General features: G+C 46.9%; 1 protein-coding gene across 1 annotated transcript in view; it reads left to right on the forward strand.

Moving 5' to 3' along the window:
• Nucleotides 1-16902, forward strand: part of MYT1 (myelin transcription factor 1) — a 34256-nt gene that overhangs the window by 15469 nt on the left and 1885 nt on the right. Inside the window, exons 10-20 of the mRNA XM_009081739.1 lie at nt 162-286; nt 1233-1502; nt 2234-2388; nt 4833-4895; nt 5101-5169; nt 9513-9575; nt 10147-10230; nt 14474-14695; nt 15451-15542; nt 16441-16544; nt 16661-16804. Coding sequence (XP_009079987.1) covers nt 162-286; nt 1233-1502; nt 2234-2388; nt 4833-4895; nt 5101-5169; nt 9513-9575; nt 10147-10230; nt 14474-14695; nt 15451-15542; nt 16441-16544; nt 16661-16804 — 1391 coding nt within the window. The remainder of the gene's footprint in view (nt 1-161; nt 287-1232; nt 1503-2233; nt 2389-4832; nt 4896-5100; nt 5170-9512; nt 9576-10146; nt 10231-14473; nt 14696-15450; nt 15543-16440; nt 16545-16660; nt 16805-16902) is intronic.

Below are 16902 nucleotides of genomic sequence, written 5' to 3' on the forward strand. Positions count from 1 at the left end.
GTCAGACTGACTTAACCTCTCACTGCTGCCCAAGCCAGATTTACATTAGCCTTGTGTTGTTCCTTCTCTTTTTATTCCAGCCAAACCTTTTCCAAAGGCCTCTTCCCCCAGCCACAGCCCCTCCAGCAGTTACGTGAAGAGCACTTCATCTTCCTCCACAGGCTTTGACTACTCCCACGACGCTGAGGCTGCACACATGGCTGCCACTGCCATCCTCAACCTCTCCACCCGCTGCTGGGAAATGCCAGAGAATCTCAGCACCAAGCAGCAAGAGGCCCCTGGCAAGGTGGGTGCATGTGCCTGGGGACCACAGCCCAGGGGCCAAACTTGAAGTTTGGGATGGGAGAAATACCTTGATTTACCCTGCCTTTAATTTTGATTTTTAAATATAGAGGGAATGCAGAGACTCGTCACTAAACATCCTTTCCCTCCCTGGTCTGGGTGATGCAGCTGGGAGGAGTCTTGGCTCTTAGTGTGCTATGGAGATGCAGCATGGTTCAAATTATCCATGTGAGATGAGCATCATTCCCAAGCCAAGTCTGAGGTTTAGATTGGATATTGGGAAAAAATTATTCACTGAAAGCGTGGTCAAGCCCTGGCACAGGCTGCCCATGAAAGCGTGTTCAAGCCCTGGCACAGGCTGCCCAGGGCAGTGGAGTCACCATCTCTGGAGGGATTTAAAAGCTATGTAGATGTGGCATTTGGGGACATGGTTTACTGCTGGGCTTGACAGTGCTGAAGGAATGGTTGGACTCAATGATCTTAGAGGACTTTTCCAACCCAAGCAATTCTGTGATTCTATGATTCTCAGGGCTGGTTTCAGTTGCTCACTGGTCTGTATCTGATGCCACTTGAGATTCCCCAGTTGTGTCCAGGCTGACCTCCAGCTATTTTTTAGGAGAACACAGGTTTTCTAGAAGTCCCATGTAGCACCCCTAGCCTTGAGCAGATGCTTTGGATGCCATAGGGCATTTTAAATGGCACTAGACGCCTGTATTCAATCAATTGAGTCAAAATGCTGCGTTGCTTATAGTGCAGGGGTTCATTTGCATTGTGTGTTCCTGAAATATTTTGGAAAGAGTATCCCTTTTCATTCAGCTCCTCATACCTGACTGTGTAGAGGATGAGACATGAAAAACCTGCCTCTTACACTGCAAAACACAAATGGGGACAAGATCCCCACAGGGAAATGCTGGAAGCTGCTAATGTTGGGTGTGTTTCCAACCTTTCAGTCCATGGACATTGAGGTGGATGAAAATGGGACTCTGGACTTGAGTATGAACAAGCACCGCAAACGGGAGAGCACCTTTCCCAGCAGCAGCAGCTGCAGCAGTAGTCCCAGCATGAAGTCCCCAGATGTGTCCCAGCGCCAAAACAGCACCAGTGCCACGAGCAGCACCATGACCTCCCCCCAGTCCAGCCAGACCTCCCGCCAGGATGAATGGGATGGGCCCATTGACTACACTAAACCAAACCGTCAGCGGGAAGAGGAGCCAGAAGAGGTGGGTGGTGATTCTTGATGCTTGAATCACACCTCATGGGAGATTGAATGCCATGTTTGCTTGCACAGTTGTCCTATTTCCCCCCAGGACCCCTGGGAAAGAAATATTACTATCTTTGTCAGTGCTACCAGATATCAGCTGGGCACAGGAGACAGATGCTTTGGAATCTGTTGGGATGCCCTTCCAAAGGGAGATCCCACCAATTTCCTTTCCCTGGGTCTGCAGTGCCTTCTTCTTTGTAAATCCTTTCAGCTCACTTGCACTAGTGGTGCTCCTGGTGGTGTTTCCCAGGATGATTTATATCTGCCACTGGCAGATATGGCCCTGTGTGCCACTGACGTTACCCTGCAGGTGAGGTACCCAGCCACGACCCCCTAGCTGGGGTGAGGGTCCTGGGCCTGGAAGCAGCACCTGCCTTTCTGCCCATGGAGAGGCATGTGTTGCTGAGGATGAGTGTGAGAGGATTGCACTCATCTTCATCCCTTCAACACCTTTGGACAGCCATATGCAAATCCCTGTACAGATGTGTTTTACACATTTCTCCTATAAAGCCAGAAAATTACAGACAGCTGTATCTCTGGTTTGGGTACTGTGAGGTGCTTGTAGAGGACTCAGCAATGCTGGCAATGCTACACTAACTTTTAGCTAGAATGAACCTGGGATCCTTTCCAACCACAGCTCATCAGCAATGACCACAACCACAACCATTGTTCCTGGCTCTTTTCTTGCAGTCAGAGCCTGCTGCTCACTCTTTTGCCTCCTCGGAAGCTGATGAGCAAGAAGTGTCGGAGGAAAACTTTGAAGAGCGAAAATACCCAGGGGAAGTTACTTTAACCAACTTCAAGCTGAAATTCCTCTCCAAGGACATCAAGAAAGAGCTGCTCACGTAAGTCCTGCCTTCTTGTGTCTTCCTCCAAAATCTGTAGCACAGCCAGGCTGGTAGGAGACAAAATTTGTTAGTAAATACATTTTAAAAATTAGAAGTGTAGTTCCCTTTCTTACTGTGATAGGTCTTACCTCATGTAAGTGGTTCAAATGAGAGCTCAGAGAGAAATCCCATCCTCCTACAACTGCTCATCAATGAGTCAAAATGCATTCCCATATGGCCAGTGATGAAAAAAAACTTCTAGGGAGCTTGGTGCTCTCAGGATTCATGGATAGGGTTGTGGAAAACCCCTTGCAGGGCCAGTTTTCCTTGGTATTTTCCTGCAAGAGTGTTTCTGGCACAGTGATGAAGACTGCCCAATCTCCTGACCCCTTGTTTTGGGACACTGAATGATGCTGTGGAGCCAGGAGCAGACAAAGGATCTCAGTATCTTCTTGCTGGTGGTGTTGAACCACTACGTGCCTCGTTGGGAAGACAGGACTTTGTTGGCTTAGAGCAATGTGTCCCAGCACTGTGATACTGAAGGGTCACAAAATGTGACCTGGGGCTGCAGCAAGTTTGCTGTCATGCTGCATTTTGCATTGCAGAGAGACCCTGACCCAGCTCACATCTGTCTGTTCATTGGGTGGGTGGAAATACAGACTCAGATGTGTGCTATGTCTAATAGGGATATTGCTCTGCATCCTCACTAGTCTCCAAACTAATGGTTAATGTTTAGAGTCTGAGCCAAATGCTGCAGCTTGGACCTGGCTCTGATTTAACAGCATGTTTGGATCAGTCTGGAGGTTGTGATGGGGAGGTCTCCCCTCCCAGGCATCCCAGCTGTTCTTGGCTTCTTTCCTGTGCATCTGACCCTCCTGTATGCTAAACAGGGAAGAGTCAGTGTCATTTTGCTGACCTTATACAACTTGCTTGTTATTTGGCTCTGCAGGCAGGAGACTGAAGGAGCAGCCAGGCAGGGAGGAGATCTGTGGGGGCAGAGCAGCAGCAGCATCTTCCCTAAATGAGCAAAACACAGATCAGCTGCCCTAACCAAAGCTCTAAAGGCTTTTTTAAAACCCAGCAGCGATGTGAATAGCAATTTCTGAGATAGAACCCTGAAGTCCTCCTGTGCTTTAATTTTATTGTGGTGGTAGAGAAATTTCCTAAACGGAAACAGCCCTGGAATAAATAAATGGTGTTGTGGGTAGCCCTGAGCCTTTTCTCCCCACTTAGCATCCTTGTTGCTTTCTGACCCCAGGGCTGTAATGAATTAGCTGTAGTTAACTCAGGAACAGACTTGCCTGCTGTGTCTGTTTGATGCTCCATGTCTGGATGTAGCTCTAGTGCCACTTCCAGGCATTGATGGCAGTGAAGGTGCTCCTCACCTGCATCTTCTTATCACTCTCCTGTTAACACACGAGAGGGTACCATGCAGCCACACATTGCTGCTGCTTCAACAACATCATACCAGTGCTGGCTCCAGGGCTCACTGTGTTTGTGTGGGCATTTTGTCTGGGAAAAGGACTCCAGGGTGAGCAGGGAATAGGTGTCTCCAAGCCTCAATCTGCTGGGCCAGACTGTCCCAAGTTATCCCTGCAGTGTCCTGGGACATCCCTGCTCTCTCACATACTCTTTACCTGGGCAGGTAGGGCATGACTGTGCCAGAGCCTTGCTGCTCACACACTAACTGGATTTTATTCCCTGGACATGGAGAAGGTTGGGCACTTTTTTCCATCACCCATGCAAATGCAATTCATGGAGGAGGCAGTGGAGAGTGATGGGTGGGAGGTATAGCTGGCAAAAGCAGTGGGTGGGATGCAGCAGCTCCTGCCTGTGCTCCATTTAGGAGCCCCAGGCACGCAGTAAGAGGTTACTTTCATTCCCTTTCTGCAGTGAACAGTGTTTTCAAGCATTTCTTTGCAGCGATAAGAGCTAGGAGGAAAAAAAAAAGAAAGCTGAAAGCCGAAACATCTTAGTCAGATCTGTAATCTGAACAAGCTGATTCCCACAGCCAGAGCTTCAGTATTTCAGAAATCAACTAACCTGGCAGCACCTAGCCAGGGATGTTCCTGCCTGTTGGGTCATGCCACCCAGGAGGCTGCTCTCAGTCCCCCACTGCCACCAAGCACTCCAAGCAACTAAGGACTTTAAACACTTCCTTTGTATTTGCCACAAATTTTTTTTCAAGTTTTTAAATTTTTTTTTCAGGATCCTTGTGATTTTTATGGGAACAAAAGAGGGACAAAGGGGAGCTAAAAGGGAAGCATCTGATTTATATCCATGTAACCATATAAACACACACTGAGGTTGGATGGACAGAGCTAGTGTAACGGGTCTGGCAGCAGGGCTGGGCAGTGACCCTGCAGACACACCCTGAGGGGGCTCAGCTGGCTTTGCTCATCCATGGCTCTTGGGGAATCCATTCCTTTCCCACACTTAAACTCATTGTTGTTGTTCCCCAGTTGCCCAACCCCAGGCTGTGACGGCAGTGGACACATAACAGGAAACTATGCCTCTCACCGCAGGTGGGTTGACCTTTTTTTCATGGTTTGGACTCTCAAGACAACTTTATTTTTCTTTTAGTATATTTTTTGACCACGTGGATAGTTTGGTTCTGTTTCCTCCCCCCTTCTGTTGCCCCTCTCCCTCCCCACACCCCAGCCCTTTTTCTTTTTCCTTTTTCCTTTTTTTTTTTTTTTTTTTTGTTTATCCGCTTCTCCTTTTCTTCTTCTTTTCTGGTTGTCCTCTTGCTGACAAGAGCCTCAGAAACCTCATGGCTGCCCACTCTGCTGACCTCAAGTATGTTTGCGCTCAACTTGGAACTCCTTTTTTTTTCCTTTATTTCCACCCTTTTTTCCTCTCTTCCTCTTTCCTGCCCCCACTCCTCTTGCTCTGCTTTTGCTTTTCCATCCCCTCCCTTCTCCTTTCAAAGAGCCTACTAAAACCTGCCTGTGAGGAGTTCTGGTGGAGTCCAGCTTCCAGCTGCTGCACTGAAGAGGAAATGGCATGGAGAAAGGCTGATTTTGGGGAGGGAAACTCATGGCAGTGATTGGAAATAACCTGGATGCCTGTTCCTCTGGACATTGTGGACATCCTATTTACTTTTGCACTTGGCATCTTTTCCCAAGCTCTTGTTCCCTAGTTTGGGCCATAACCCTTTTCATTCAACATATTTGTATGTCTCTCAAATAGTCCAAAGCCTGGATAAAGGCACACTTTATTTTGGGGTAGAGACACAGCTGGGAACACATCACCAGCATATAGCAAAGCCAACTCTTTTGGAGAACCTGGGTTGCTATTTTGATGCTAAATTTTAGAGGTCATTTGGGATGTAGTGACAGAAGTTCCTATGCATGTCCATGATTTGTAAGGGAATAAATGGGGGCACAAGCAAACACTTGGTGAGGCCAGATCCTGAGCCAGTGGCAAAGGGCTCACAGGCACCCAAATTTCTCTGTTCCCATTGCTGCTCCTGAAGGGAGGAACCTGGTTTTGACATGTTCACTCAAATATCTTCCTCTGAATCCTGTTTTCAGCTTTATTGTTGTGTTCCCCAAGCTCCTCATTTTCAGTAGGAGCTATTCATCACAGGAAGGTTTTCCAGACACTCTTAGGTTGCCTTTCCTAAAGAGAGGTGAAATTATATCTAAAACAGATGAAGACACTGGGGGGATCCCAACCCTCCTCCACCCAACCTGTATCTTTGGGGGAAAGTTCATTGTGAACTTTTTCCAACATCTCTTCCATGGACCTAGCCTACCTTCAGAGGCTGAATCTCCACTGAGCTCCCTGCTTTGCTGAATCCATTTTTTGGACCATTTATACACTGAGATATTCATAACTATAACTGAAGAGCCTCCACTGAGAGTAAAGCATCGTGGAGGACTTTCCATTGCACAGGCTTATCATGAAAAAAAACCCAAATGTGCTGTGTGCTGTATGCAATCAGGGATTTTTGGAGCCATAGGGGAGTCAGTGGGAGTCCCTTTGGTCACTTAAGTGATTGGTAAAGTCCCAAATCCCTTTGTGGTGGCCTGGAGGGCAGCAAGGCTCCAAGTCTGCTCTGTACCCAACCACCCACGTGGCTGCTGGTGCCAGGAAAAGTGTTCATTAACTGTCTGCTCCTTATCACAGAGGTGGAAAAAGTGGCAGGATTAGTTGATATTAATAGAATATGCTGGTGGATGGAAAGGACTGGTGTGATTAGTGCTAAGTACACTTAATCATGCATTATAGACGATATACATTTTGAAAGAGAGCTTTGCTGAACTAGTATTTCTCCAACAGCCTTAAAGAATAGACAAGTGATCAGGCAATTAGCATGGAAGATATTAAAAGCTCTCAGGAGCAGTGCCCATTTCCAGTAAGAGCCAGACAAAAAGCAAACAGGGTCATCCTCTCAGAAGCAGTGCCCATTTCCAGTAAGGGCCAGACAAAAAGCAAACAGGGTCATCCCTGAGACCAAGCATCATACTCAGCCTTGCTGGGCAGCATCCCCTGCTCCCTTAGGGCATCCAATGTCAGTGCTTTTTATCAAAATACTGTATAAAACTTCTGGCCAAAACCCCCCACAAACCTTATTCATATTATTTCTCAAGTACTCTTTATTTTTTTCCCAGTGAGGATGGGAGTGGAGGAAGGAGGAAGGGAAGAGGATTTGGAGATATTACAGATTGCACAGTCATAGCTTTTCACAACTCCAGATAAGACGATGTCAGATTTTCTATTATAAATTCTATTTCAGGGGTTAATATCCCTGATATAAAAAAAAACCCAGCTCCAGGCTGGAACAGGCAATAAAAGGTCTCTGTTGGTATGATTTGTCTCCAGATAATTAAAAATAAAAATCAAATTACTTCTCTCCACTCTTTAAAAGTCCTGAAAGGCAGAAGGAGTTCAGTGTTAGTTTTTTCATAATTTCCTCCCACCCTGAAGCTAGAACAACAAAGAAATAGTTTTGCTTTCCACTTTAACAACGTATAGCAGGGAAATGTCACAGTCATTTCTCACACTTGTAATTTCTAGGAGAGGTGAAAAATTTGCACCCTAGTCAAGGTCCTGCTGGATATGTCTCTGCTCTTACCACACCAGAACTATGTGCATTTATGTTTTCCTTGTCTGAGCATGCTGAGCCTTGGTCCTCCTGACTTAGTGTCCCTGTCACCCTTTCTGGGACCAGGGTGTGTCCCTGCTCTCCCACCTGAGGTGAGGTGCCCAATTCTTTTGTCAGTGGAGACTATTCAATGACCTGCAAATGCCAGACTCTCCCTCAGAGCTGGTGCAAAGAGAATTTTGATATTTTCTGATCAAAAAGAGAGGACTTTTTAAAAGGCTGTTTTCCAAGCTGTCTTACTAAAGGCATCTGTGGAAATCATTGTTCAACTGACTCTCAGGGCCCAGAGCACCCCAACTATACCATTGTCCAGGCCAGGACCAGCATAGAATCACAGAATAGTTTGGGTTGGAAGAGATTTTTAAAGGCCACATCTTGTCCAGCCTCCTTGCAGTGAGCAAGGACATCATCAGCTAGATCAGAGCCCTGTCTAACCTGGCCTTGGACACTTTCAGGGATGGGGCATCTACCATCTCTCTGGGCAACCTTTGGGAAAGCACATTGTCTTTCCCAAGGGCACTGACCTCAGGAGCTGCTTATGCACCACCACATGTTGCTTATCATTTCACTGGCACGTCCTGGAGATGCATCAATCCCTGCTCTGCTGCAGGAACCAGCCAGTGATCCAAACTAGGGACGGGTGGCTTAAAAACGAGGGATTGAGAAAGCAGGGACAGAGCAAAACTCTCCCCCGAGGAGAATGGGCACTCTGCAAGCTTGTGGATGTGCCATGAGCTTTTCCAGCTCTGCTCAGAAGTGAGCAGTTGAGGATCTGCCCTTCGCACTGCTGCAGCCCCGTGGATTTCCTCCCTCCCAACCCTTCTCCCGGTCCTAATCACTTGACTCAAAAAGCCCTGGCTAATTGGCAGGCTGGCGTGCACATCCTCTGCAAACACTCCTTGCCTCTCTTCCTTGTCCCCATGACAACTTTTATGTCCGCCGCGTCACCTACAGCATTCGGAACAGATCTTTGTGCTCGTGCTACTTCATAGCCCCTCACGGGTTTCGCTCTGAGCCTTTAATGATGTGGTGTTTAACTCATGCCGTTATCTTCGCTGCTGCTTGGTGGGCTCACAGCCCCTGCCAGCCTTTGTGCAGGTTTGGGTGATCACAGCAGCATTCTCCAGGCTTTGCTTTCCAGCCCAGCCCAGAGTTCTGGGTGTTCACCTTCAAATTCATGACCGTGGATGCATGTTCAAAGGTTCCTTTGTAACAGTAGCAGCCAAGGACTGAGGTGCAGATTCTGCACCAAAGTGCTGCTGCACCATGTGTGGTGACATGGTGACCCCCAGTCTGAGGTCCCACGGGTTCTGTCACTCTGCAGAGCCCCTATCCCCTGCCCATGGTGTTGTGAAAGGAGGGGACCCAAAGTTAACCTTATCTTTTTCCTCCTGTTCCTTCATTGTTGTCCATCAGAAGCGTCAGCCAGTTTTGCACTCTGAGGACCTTCCTGCAGTGGGGTGTTTGTTTGCCCTCACTGAGATTAGCCCCCTAAGTCACCCAGAGCTGAGCTGAGACCTTCTGTTGGGCTTCCTCTTAGTGGTGGCCATGGTGACTTTGCTGTCCAGAGCTGCAGGCTATTTTTCTGATATCTTGTCTATGCTTGCATCCATCCTGCTGGCCCTGGATGGCACCTGCTGTCTTCTTGTGGCTTCTTCAAGATGACAGACACTGTCCTGGAGGGTTTTTTAGCTCATTATCAGCTCCTAAACAGCCCCTTTGTGAGGGTGAGGACAGAAATTGGGACCTGTGTCCCTCCACCCGAGAGCAGCCACTTGCTGGGCTCCCAACATCCCTACCCCTTCCCACAGATGTTCCTCTCCTATGCCACATCGTGCAGTGATGCATTGACTTTGGTGCTATGGATATTACACAGCAGGCTTTGTTCTTACAGTGGGAGAAGGGGCAGGAAGGAAAAACCTGCTTCTGTGTTGACAGTCCCTAGATTTCTCTTTGAAATGAGCTGTGGCAGAGTGTCGATCCCCTGCTCACATCCCCAGGCTAATCCGAGCCTCCCTTGCCTCCGCAGGTGCCCTACTCCTGGTTGTGATGGCTCTGGTCACATAACAGGAAATTATGCATCCCATAGAAGGTAAGATCTCCCTTAAATTATTTTCTCTGTAGCCTCTTTCTCTGTTGCCTTTTTTTTTTTTTCCCCTGCAGTGGGCAGAGTTGTAAAGTTCTGAATAAAACATTAATGTTACTGACAACTGAAGCCTATTTTCATCTCTTTAATCTGACTTCTCTTTTTTTTTCTGATGTTTCCAGCATCTGATTAGAAGCTCTTTTCAACAGAATAAAAGACAAAGGGTCAGATTTTAGCTGATGCAATGTTCCTGTTAATATTGCTACCTATTTATGACTTCTGTTATCACTTTAGAACATTAATAGCAGAGATCTGAGCCTTCTATTTCAACAATTCCATTAAACATCGCAGGCTGTTAGCAGATATCTTTTTATCTAGACACCATTAATTACTGTCCATCTCCCTCAATTTTTTATTATTTTTTTTTCTTCTGACTTCTCCTCGTGATGTGAAGCTGCAAAACGAGAGAGATCAAAAACACTGTGCCAAATTCAAGGGAAAGATGACTGAAGCGGGGGAATAGCAAATGCAGGGATTCTGCCAGTGAGACAGGCCTTTCTTCTCTTTTTAACCACAGTCTGTCAGGCTGCCCTCGTGCCAAGAAAAGTGGGATCAAGATCACCCCGACAAAGGATGATAAAGAAGACCCAGAGCTGATGAAGTAAGTATGGAGATAACTCCTGAGTGGAGCTTTTCACTCTATCCCCTTTGCCTCACGCAGATTTACACAGGGGAGCAGCATCCCACACCCCTCCTCACTCACACTGCTTTGGCCATCATCTACCAAAGCTCTTCTGTGATTCTTTGGGGGATTTTCCCTTGATCCCAATATGTTGAAATTTGATTGGAAATTTGGGTGCTGGGGAGGTAACAGTGTACTTTTTCTTTGTTTCTGCAGATGTGAAAGGTAAACTGGTAGGGCATGAACAGTTTCTCTGCTACCTGTGCTTTATAAATTCCTAGAAAAACCCCACAGGTGTTGTAAATGAGGGTAAAAACACAGTCAAGCAAATATTTGGGCAGCAATAGGCAGGTGAGGTGTGATGGCTTGTTTGACTTCCAGGAACACAGTAGAAATAGAAACTAGCCAGCAGTGAGTCTGGTCAGGATCTGTTAACCCTGAATAAAATGTGTTTTGTATAGTCTTTGCCAGGGCAGAATAGTCAAAGCAAACTGAAGAAGCCTTTCTCTGCTGCCTCAGGCTGAAGTTTTCAAAACATCCCAGGGGGCTTATTCCTACAGGAAATAGAGATTCAAAATCTCTTATTCCACCTCAGGAGCTTTCATGAGCTGTGAAATCCATTTGTCCTGACTTTTAGCAAGTCTGAGTATCACAGGCTCAGCGTTCAGGGCCTGATGTGTGATTTGGGGTCTGTGTCTTGACCCCTTACACAGCTACAGGACATGAAAGGCAGCACTGACTCCAGGATCCTATTTTTTTTGTTAACCCATACCATCTTCAGCCTTTCTGGATCCTATCCACTCACCCAGGAAGTGCAAGTTGAAGGGGGTAAAAAGAAATTTTGATAAAAATTATCAACGCCCTTCAAGAGTTTCTCATGTCCATGAGTGCTGACATATCTGTCCAAATTCCTTTGGCTCAGCCAACAGTTCCCAGATGGATGTTTTTTACTTATTCTAGTCCCAGGGCAGGTCTTGCCCTTGCAGAGGATCAGAGGTGAATAACTCTGTGTGCTCAGGTTTTACCTTGGAGCAGAGGCTGAGTTGGAGTGGGACCCAGTGGGTGCGGAAGATCCCTGCGGTGGCTGTGGGAAGTCGGGATGTGCCTACTGGGGGGGAAGGACCTTTCAGAAAAAGATGATATTTGAGCCATCTGCTCTGTTCTTCCTCTTCAGTCTACAGGAAGGAAAGCCTCCCAGTTAAATGAGCCATGTGATAATTAGCAGGAGTTAGCAGAGTTTATTAAAAATTAAGCAACCTCCTCAAGAATCTGTGGGAAAAAAATCCTCTTTTGGCTCAAATACACTGAATTGCTGGTGGCATTGCATGCTGTGCCATTAACCAGTGACGTGGGGAAGGAAAGGAAAGGATAAGCAGCAAATTGCTGTGCAACTGCTGGCTGTGGCACCTTTGCTTTCACTGGGGACTGAGCCCCAGCTTGGGAGGTTGTCCCTTTCCACATTTTCCCCAGGGATTATGCCCTGTGGGGCTGGGAAAGTTGTGGTTTTGCTCATCTGTGCCTGCTCTATTCAGGGCAGGACTGGGCAGGGATGTGCTAAGTGATTTTCCCAGTGCAGTTTCTCTGCAAAGAAATCACTTCCGAGTGCAAGGAGAAATGGGCTTTTATATGGCTGTTTTGTTATGGTGCAGCTCAGGCTTGTACAGGAACATAGGATGAACTGTCAGGACATCCACAGCAGTACAACAGTGTCTCCCCCAGCATCCTCACCAGGGCTTGGATCTCTCCCAGTCCTCCCTAAAGGTACAAATGCCAGGAAGTTAAAGTGACAAGAAATCAGAGGCATAAAATCCTCGAATGGTTTGGGCTGGAGGGGACCTTAAAGCTCAGCTCATTTCAGTGCCCTGCCATGGGCAGGGACACCCTCCACTCGACCAGGTTGCTCAAAGCTCCACCCAGCCTGGCCTTGGATACTTCCAAGGATGGAGCATCCATAGATTCTCCAGGCTCCAAATGGGGTTGGAGCATCACCAGAACTGGATTTTCTGAATCCTAGAAAGCTGAAGCCATCCACCCCCAGGCTGATCTTGGTGGGACCATAGGCACAGATGCAGGCAGTGCAGTGTGGGCTGTGAGGGTCTCTGTGGCAGAAGGAGGTGAAGGCATTCCCTAATATCCCACAGCATAGGCAGCAACCCCCACTCCTCCAGTACAGCCAGGAGGAACAGAAGCTCCTCTGAAATGTGCAAAGCAACACGGTACAACAAACTCTCATTCCTGCCTTCCCTCAGCCCATGGGAAGCGTGTTCTGCTGCTCATGGCAAGGTGTGCCTGGTGCAGTTTGTATTAAGGAGCTTTGGCTCTAAATCCATCCCCCGTCTGCACTGAGAGCCACTTGGAACCAGGCCGAGTTTTGCACATCGTCACCGAGGAGAAAGTCATTTAGTCCCTGTTGTTTTCGCTGTTCATCCTTCAAGTAATTTGCTACAGATGTGATTGAACAGATCACCTCAACCTTCAGCCCAGTCGTGGCACAGAATGGAAGCATCCACAGGTGTCTAATTGATCAAACACCACTGCTGCTTCCATTAAATAATAACAATTAAAAAAAAAAAATTTAACAATGTCCAAGACAGCTGTTTTGCACGAGAAGCTTCTGGTTTATTTTTTAACAATGAAAATGTAATAAAAGTTAAATTAACAGTATAAAATATGTAACGGTTGGGCCGTAATGGCTGCATACTAAACGCTGGGGTTTGTCTCTTTCTCTCTCACTCTCCCCCCCCCCTTCTCCTTTTCCTCCTGAGGATTCAGTAATTTGCTCATGATCATATAAAAGCAATGATGTTATGAATTTACTGAGGATCCTGCTGGCAGGGATATTATAAGTGAATTGTGCTGCATTTGCAGCTGATTAAAATCGAGATCAGCATTTTTCAAATTATCTTGGGATAAGGCTGGGTGTAGAGCCCCCCCCCTTCTGCTGTCATCTCCCTTTTGTGCGGAATGTAAACAATCAGGGTAATAATTTCTGCGGTGAAACGCAGCTTGCGATTTTCAGGAGCAGCTCAGCGAATATTTTTGCTGGGGAGACTCAAAGTCCCTAATTGCTTCCAAACTGAGGACATAGGGGTTATTTTTGTCATTCCTTATCTATTTCCACCCCTCCACCCCCCAGTTAAGAATAACCTCCCTTGAGTAATAAACTTTTAACTGTATTTATAATTGAGGAGCATCTTTAAACAAATGCAAACCTCAGCAGAAACCCTAATAGATACACCAGAGTTGTGGGCTGGCTGAATTTAGTGAGAATGCTGTTAGGTGGGGAGGTTGTGAGGAGGGAGGAAAGAGATGCAAAAAAAAACTTGGCGATAGCACAAGTTGTGTTGGTGCTTCCATGACGCTGCTCACAGCTCCTGTGTGTTTCAGCTGGCAATAAACAGCAGCAGAAGTGCGGGGGCGGAAAGGCTTGTGCACTGCCTTGATGGTAATTCCCACTTTATCCCCTTGTGAGCGTGGGTTGATCTCTCCACAGAGGCAGGATGTGAACCAGGAGGAGGAGGAGGCAAGTGAGGCCATGCCATGGCTGCAGGCTGAGTGATGGCCCAGTGATTTGTCGTGTTTGACAGGGTACAGGCTCAGAAGCCCCTCAGATGTTCCTCCTGACAGGAACAGGTTTGCAGCTCTTTGTGCACAGGTTGCAGCCTGACCAGTTCCCAGCTCAGGGGGAAGGATTTTGTTCCTATGATCGCACACAGTGCTCCTAGATTGCATTGAATGAACCAACGTAGGGTGATAAAGTTGATGACTGTGGATTCCTCAGCAGTGCCACCAGGCAGAGCTGGCTGTACCTGTGTGATGGTTCAGTGTGAGAGTGGCAGCCTTAGGATATGTCAGGGTCCCATGTCATACAGCCCAACCTGCTGTTTCTGCCCTCACTGAGGCACCACACACCTGGTTTGTGACACCACTGGGACCTACTTTTGCTGCAAGCATGTGATGTGACCTCCACAGCCCTTTATTCTGGAGAATTCTCCTTGGTTCTTTTTGGCTCCTTTGAAGGAGCAGTTGTAGCACTTAATTTCCCATCTGCCATTTCCATCAACTAAGCATCTACCCCATAAACTCCAGACGAGACCCAAATGCAAATACTCTCTTCCCAGGCTTCCTCGTTCCTGCTCATCAATAATTTCCTCGTGTCTTTATTCCTTCCATTTCTTCCTATTTATTGCCGTGCTGTGATTTTTGGTGTTTCCTTGCCCAGGTGTCCAGTTCCTGGCTGTGTTGGGCTTGGACACATCAGTGGGAAATATGCCTCTCACCGGAGTGCGTCCGGGTGCCCCCTCGCAGCTCGCAGGCAGAAGGAAGGATCACTCAATGGCTCCTCATTTTCCTGGAAGTCGTTGAAGAATGAAGGCCCAACCTGCCCTACCCCAGGCTGCGACGGTTCTGGCCATGCCAACGGGAGCTTCCTCACTCACAGAAGGTAAATCACAAGGTTGGAATCAGTGTGAGCGTCGCAGCATTGCTGTAGGTTAACATACCTGTCTGTAGATGCTGCCTGAGCACTGTTCAGCTCTTCATGCAAGGCTCAATAGCTGGTGCTTTTGATGCTGAGTTCAGTCAGGGTGCTCCAAGGTTGGGGTTTACTGCATGGAAGAAAATGTGTAGTTGTTTTGATATTCACAGAATTCTAGAATGCTTTAGGCTGGAAAGGACCTTAAAGATCATCTCATTCCAACCCCTGCCATGGGCAGGGACACCTTCAACTAGCCCAGGTTGCTCCCAGCCCTTTCCAACCTGGCCATGAACACTTCCAGGGATGGAGCAGTCACAGCTTCTCTGGGCAACCTGTGCCAGTGCCTCAGCACCCTCACAGGGGAGAATTTCTTCCTAACATCTAATCTAAATCCCCATTAGCATGTTAGAAGAGAATTTGAGCACACCAAACAAGTGTTTGATGCCCAAACCAGCCAGACCCATTTCACCTTCCTCACCTGGCATATCCTGTCTTTTAGGAAACAATGTGTTTTTTAATCAATGCTTAAAGAAAATTGCTCTAACTTTATAAATGGAGAGTTTTGTGGCATTATTCATAAAGCAATTTCCTCTGTACCATAAAAAGCTTTTAGAAGAACTGTCTCGCAGCTTGAACCCCACCAAATGGGATGTGCTCTTGTTGGGAACATAGAATCTATAAATACTGAGAGTTTATGAAACCCATTTGTACTTACTTTTCAGTTTGTCAGGGTGTCCAAGAGCTACTTTTGCTGGGAAGAAAGGAAAACTCTCAGGGGATGAAATTCTCAACACAAAGTTCAAGACCAGCGACGGTAAGGATTTTCACTCCTTTGCCTTGCAGGTGTGTCAGGGTATTGAGCCCATAGATCTTTTTCTTTGCAGACTGGGGAGGTTTCAACAGCTGAAATCTGGCCACAGATTTGCAAGGATATCCTGTGCTATGAACACCCATTCCTTGGGTTTTCTGGGTGTTGGGGTGGCATGGTACCAGCCCCACTCCCTGAGTTACACACTCTGAAGGAGTGATGATAATGAAGGCAACAGAATTCACGTTGAAATTGAGAATTTTTTAAAAAAATATTCATTGGCACTTTTACAAACCCCTTGCAGTCATTCAGCAATTTTCACCTATTCAGGGCTTTTAATACTGAGATATTTCTGGATCTGGAATTTTGTTAGCGATGGCACTTTGCATTTCCAGTGCTATTACTGAGCTTTCTGTGGTCTTTGACAAGGTTCAAGCATTGAACTTGAGTACTTATATAGTTTGGAACCTATAAATACCTGCACTCTTCTGGAAATACTGCTTTATTTTATGAACCTCATAATTTCTGATCAAGACATGCATTAGTTTTTTTAAATGGCATCTTTCCAAGGGCTGGAGAGAGTGACCTGATTGTTCAGGACAATCAGCTTTGCTGGGTGTGGGAATTTGCTGGACTCCAACTGCTCTGCTGTCCTTTCCTTTTGCATTTACATATTGACCTGTTCAAGTATCATTGAACTGTGATGATAAAAACCTTATTTAAAAAAAAGTAAAACAAAAAAAAAAGCAGGTGAGATGTGCATCCTGTTTAGAGGATGTAAAAGCCAAGGTGAGGACTCTGGGAGTGGTGATGTCTATGCAGCAGGATGGGCTCAGCAGAAAGCCCAACACTTTTGCTTTTCCCAAGAGCATTTGCTGACTGCCCATGACCTTCCCTCCTGCAGTTCTGGAAAATGATGAAGAGATCAAGCAGCTGAACAAGGAGATCAGTGAGCTGAACGAGTCCAACTCGGAGATGGAAGCAGCCATGGTGAAACTGCAGTCACAGGTTTGTGTGCTTGGACATGCATCCAAGCCCATGGGTGCATGGCCAAGTGCCTTCCTGGGTGGTGATATGTGCCCTTGGAGAGGGTTAGTAACCCTGCTGTGCTCCTTGCTCTGCAGATCTCCACCATGGAGAAGAACCTGAAGAACATTGAGGAGGAAAACAAAATCATAGAGGAGCAAAATGAAGCCCTGTTCCTGGAGCTCTCAGGGTTGAGCCAGGCTCTAATCCAAAGTCTTGCCAATATCCGCCTTCCGCACATGGTAAGGAACTTTGACAGCACTCACCCCAGTCGGTGTGACTGAGGGAGCTGTGCCAAACCCAATTCATGATAAGACTTATTCACAATTAAAGAGTGGGA

This window comes from Acanthisitta chloris, unplaced genomic scaffold (assembly GCF_000695815.1).
Source record: "Acanthisitta chloris isolate BGI_N310 unplaced genomic scaffold, ASM69581v1 scaffold16960, whole genome shotgun sequence".
NCBI classification, from domain to species: domain Eukaryota; kingdom Metazoa; phylum Chordata; class Aves; order Passeriformes; family Acanthisittidae; genus Acanthisitta; species Acanthisitta chloris.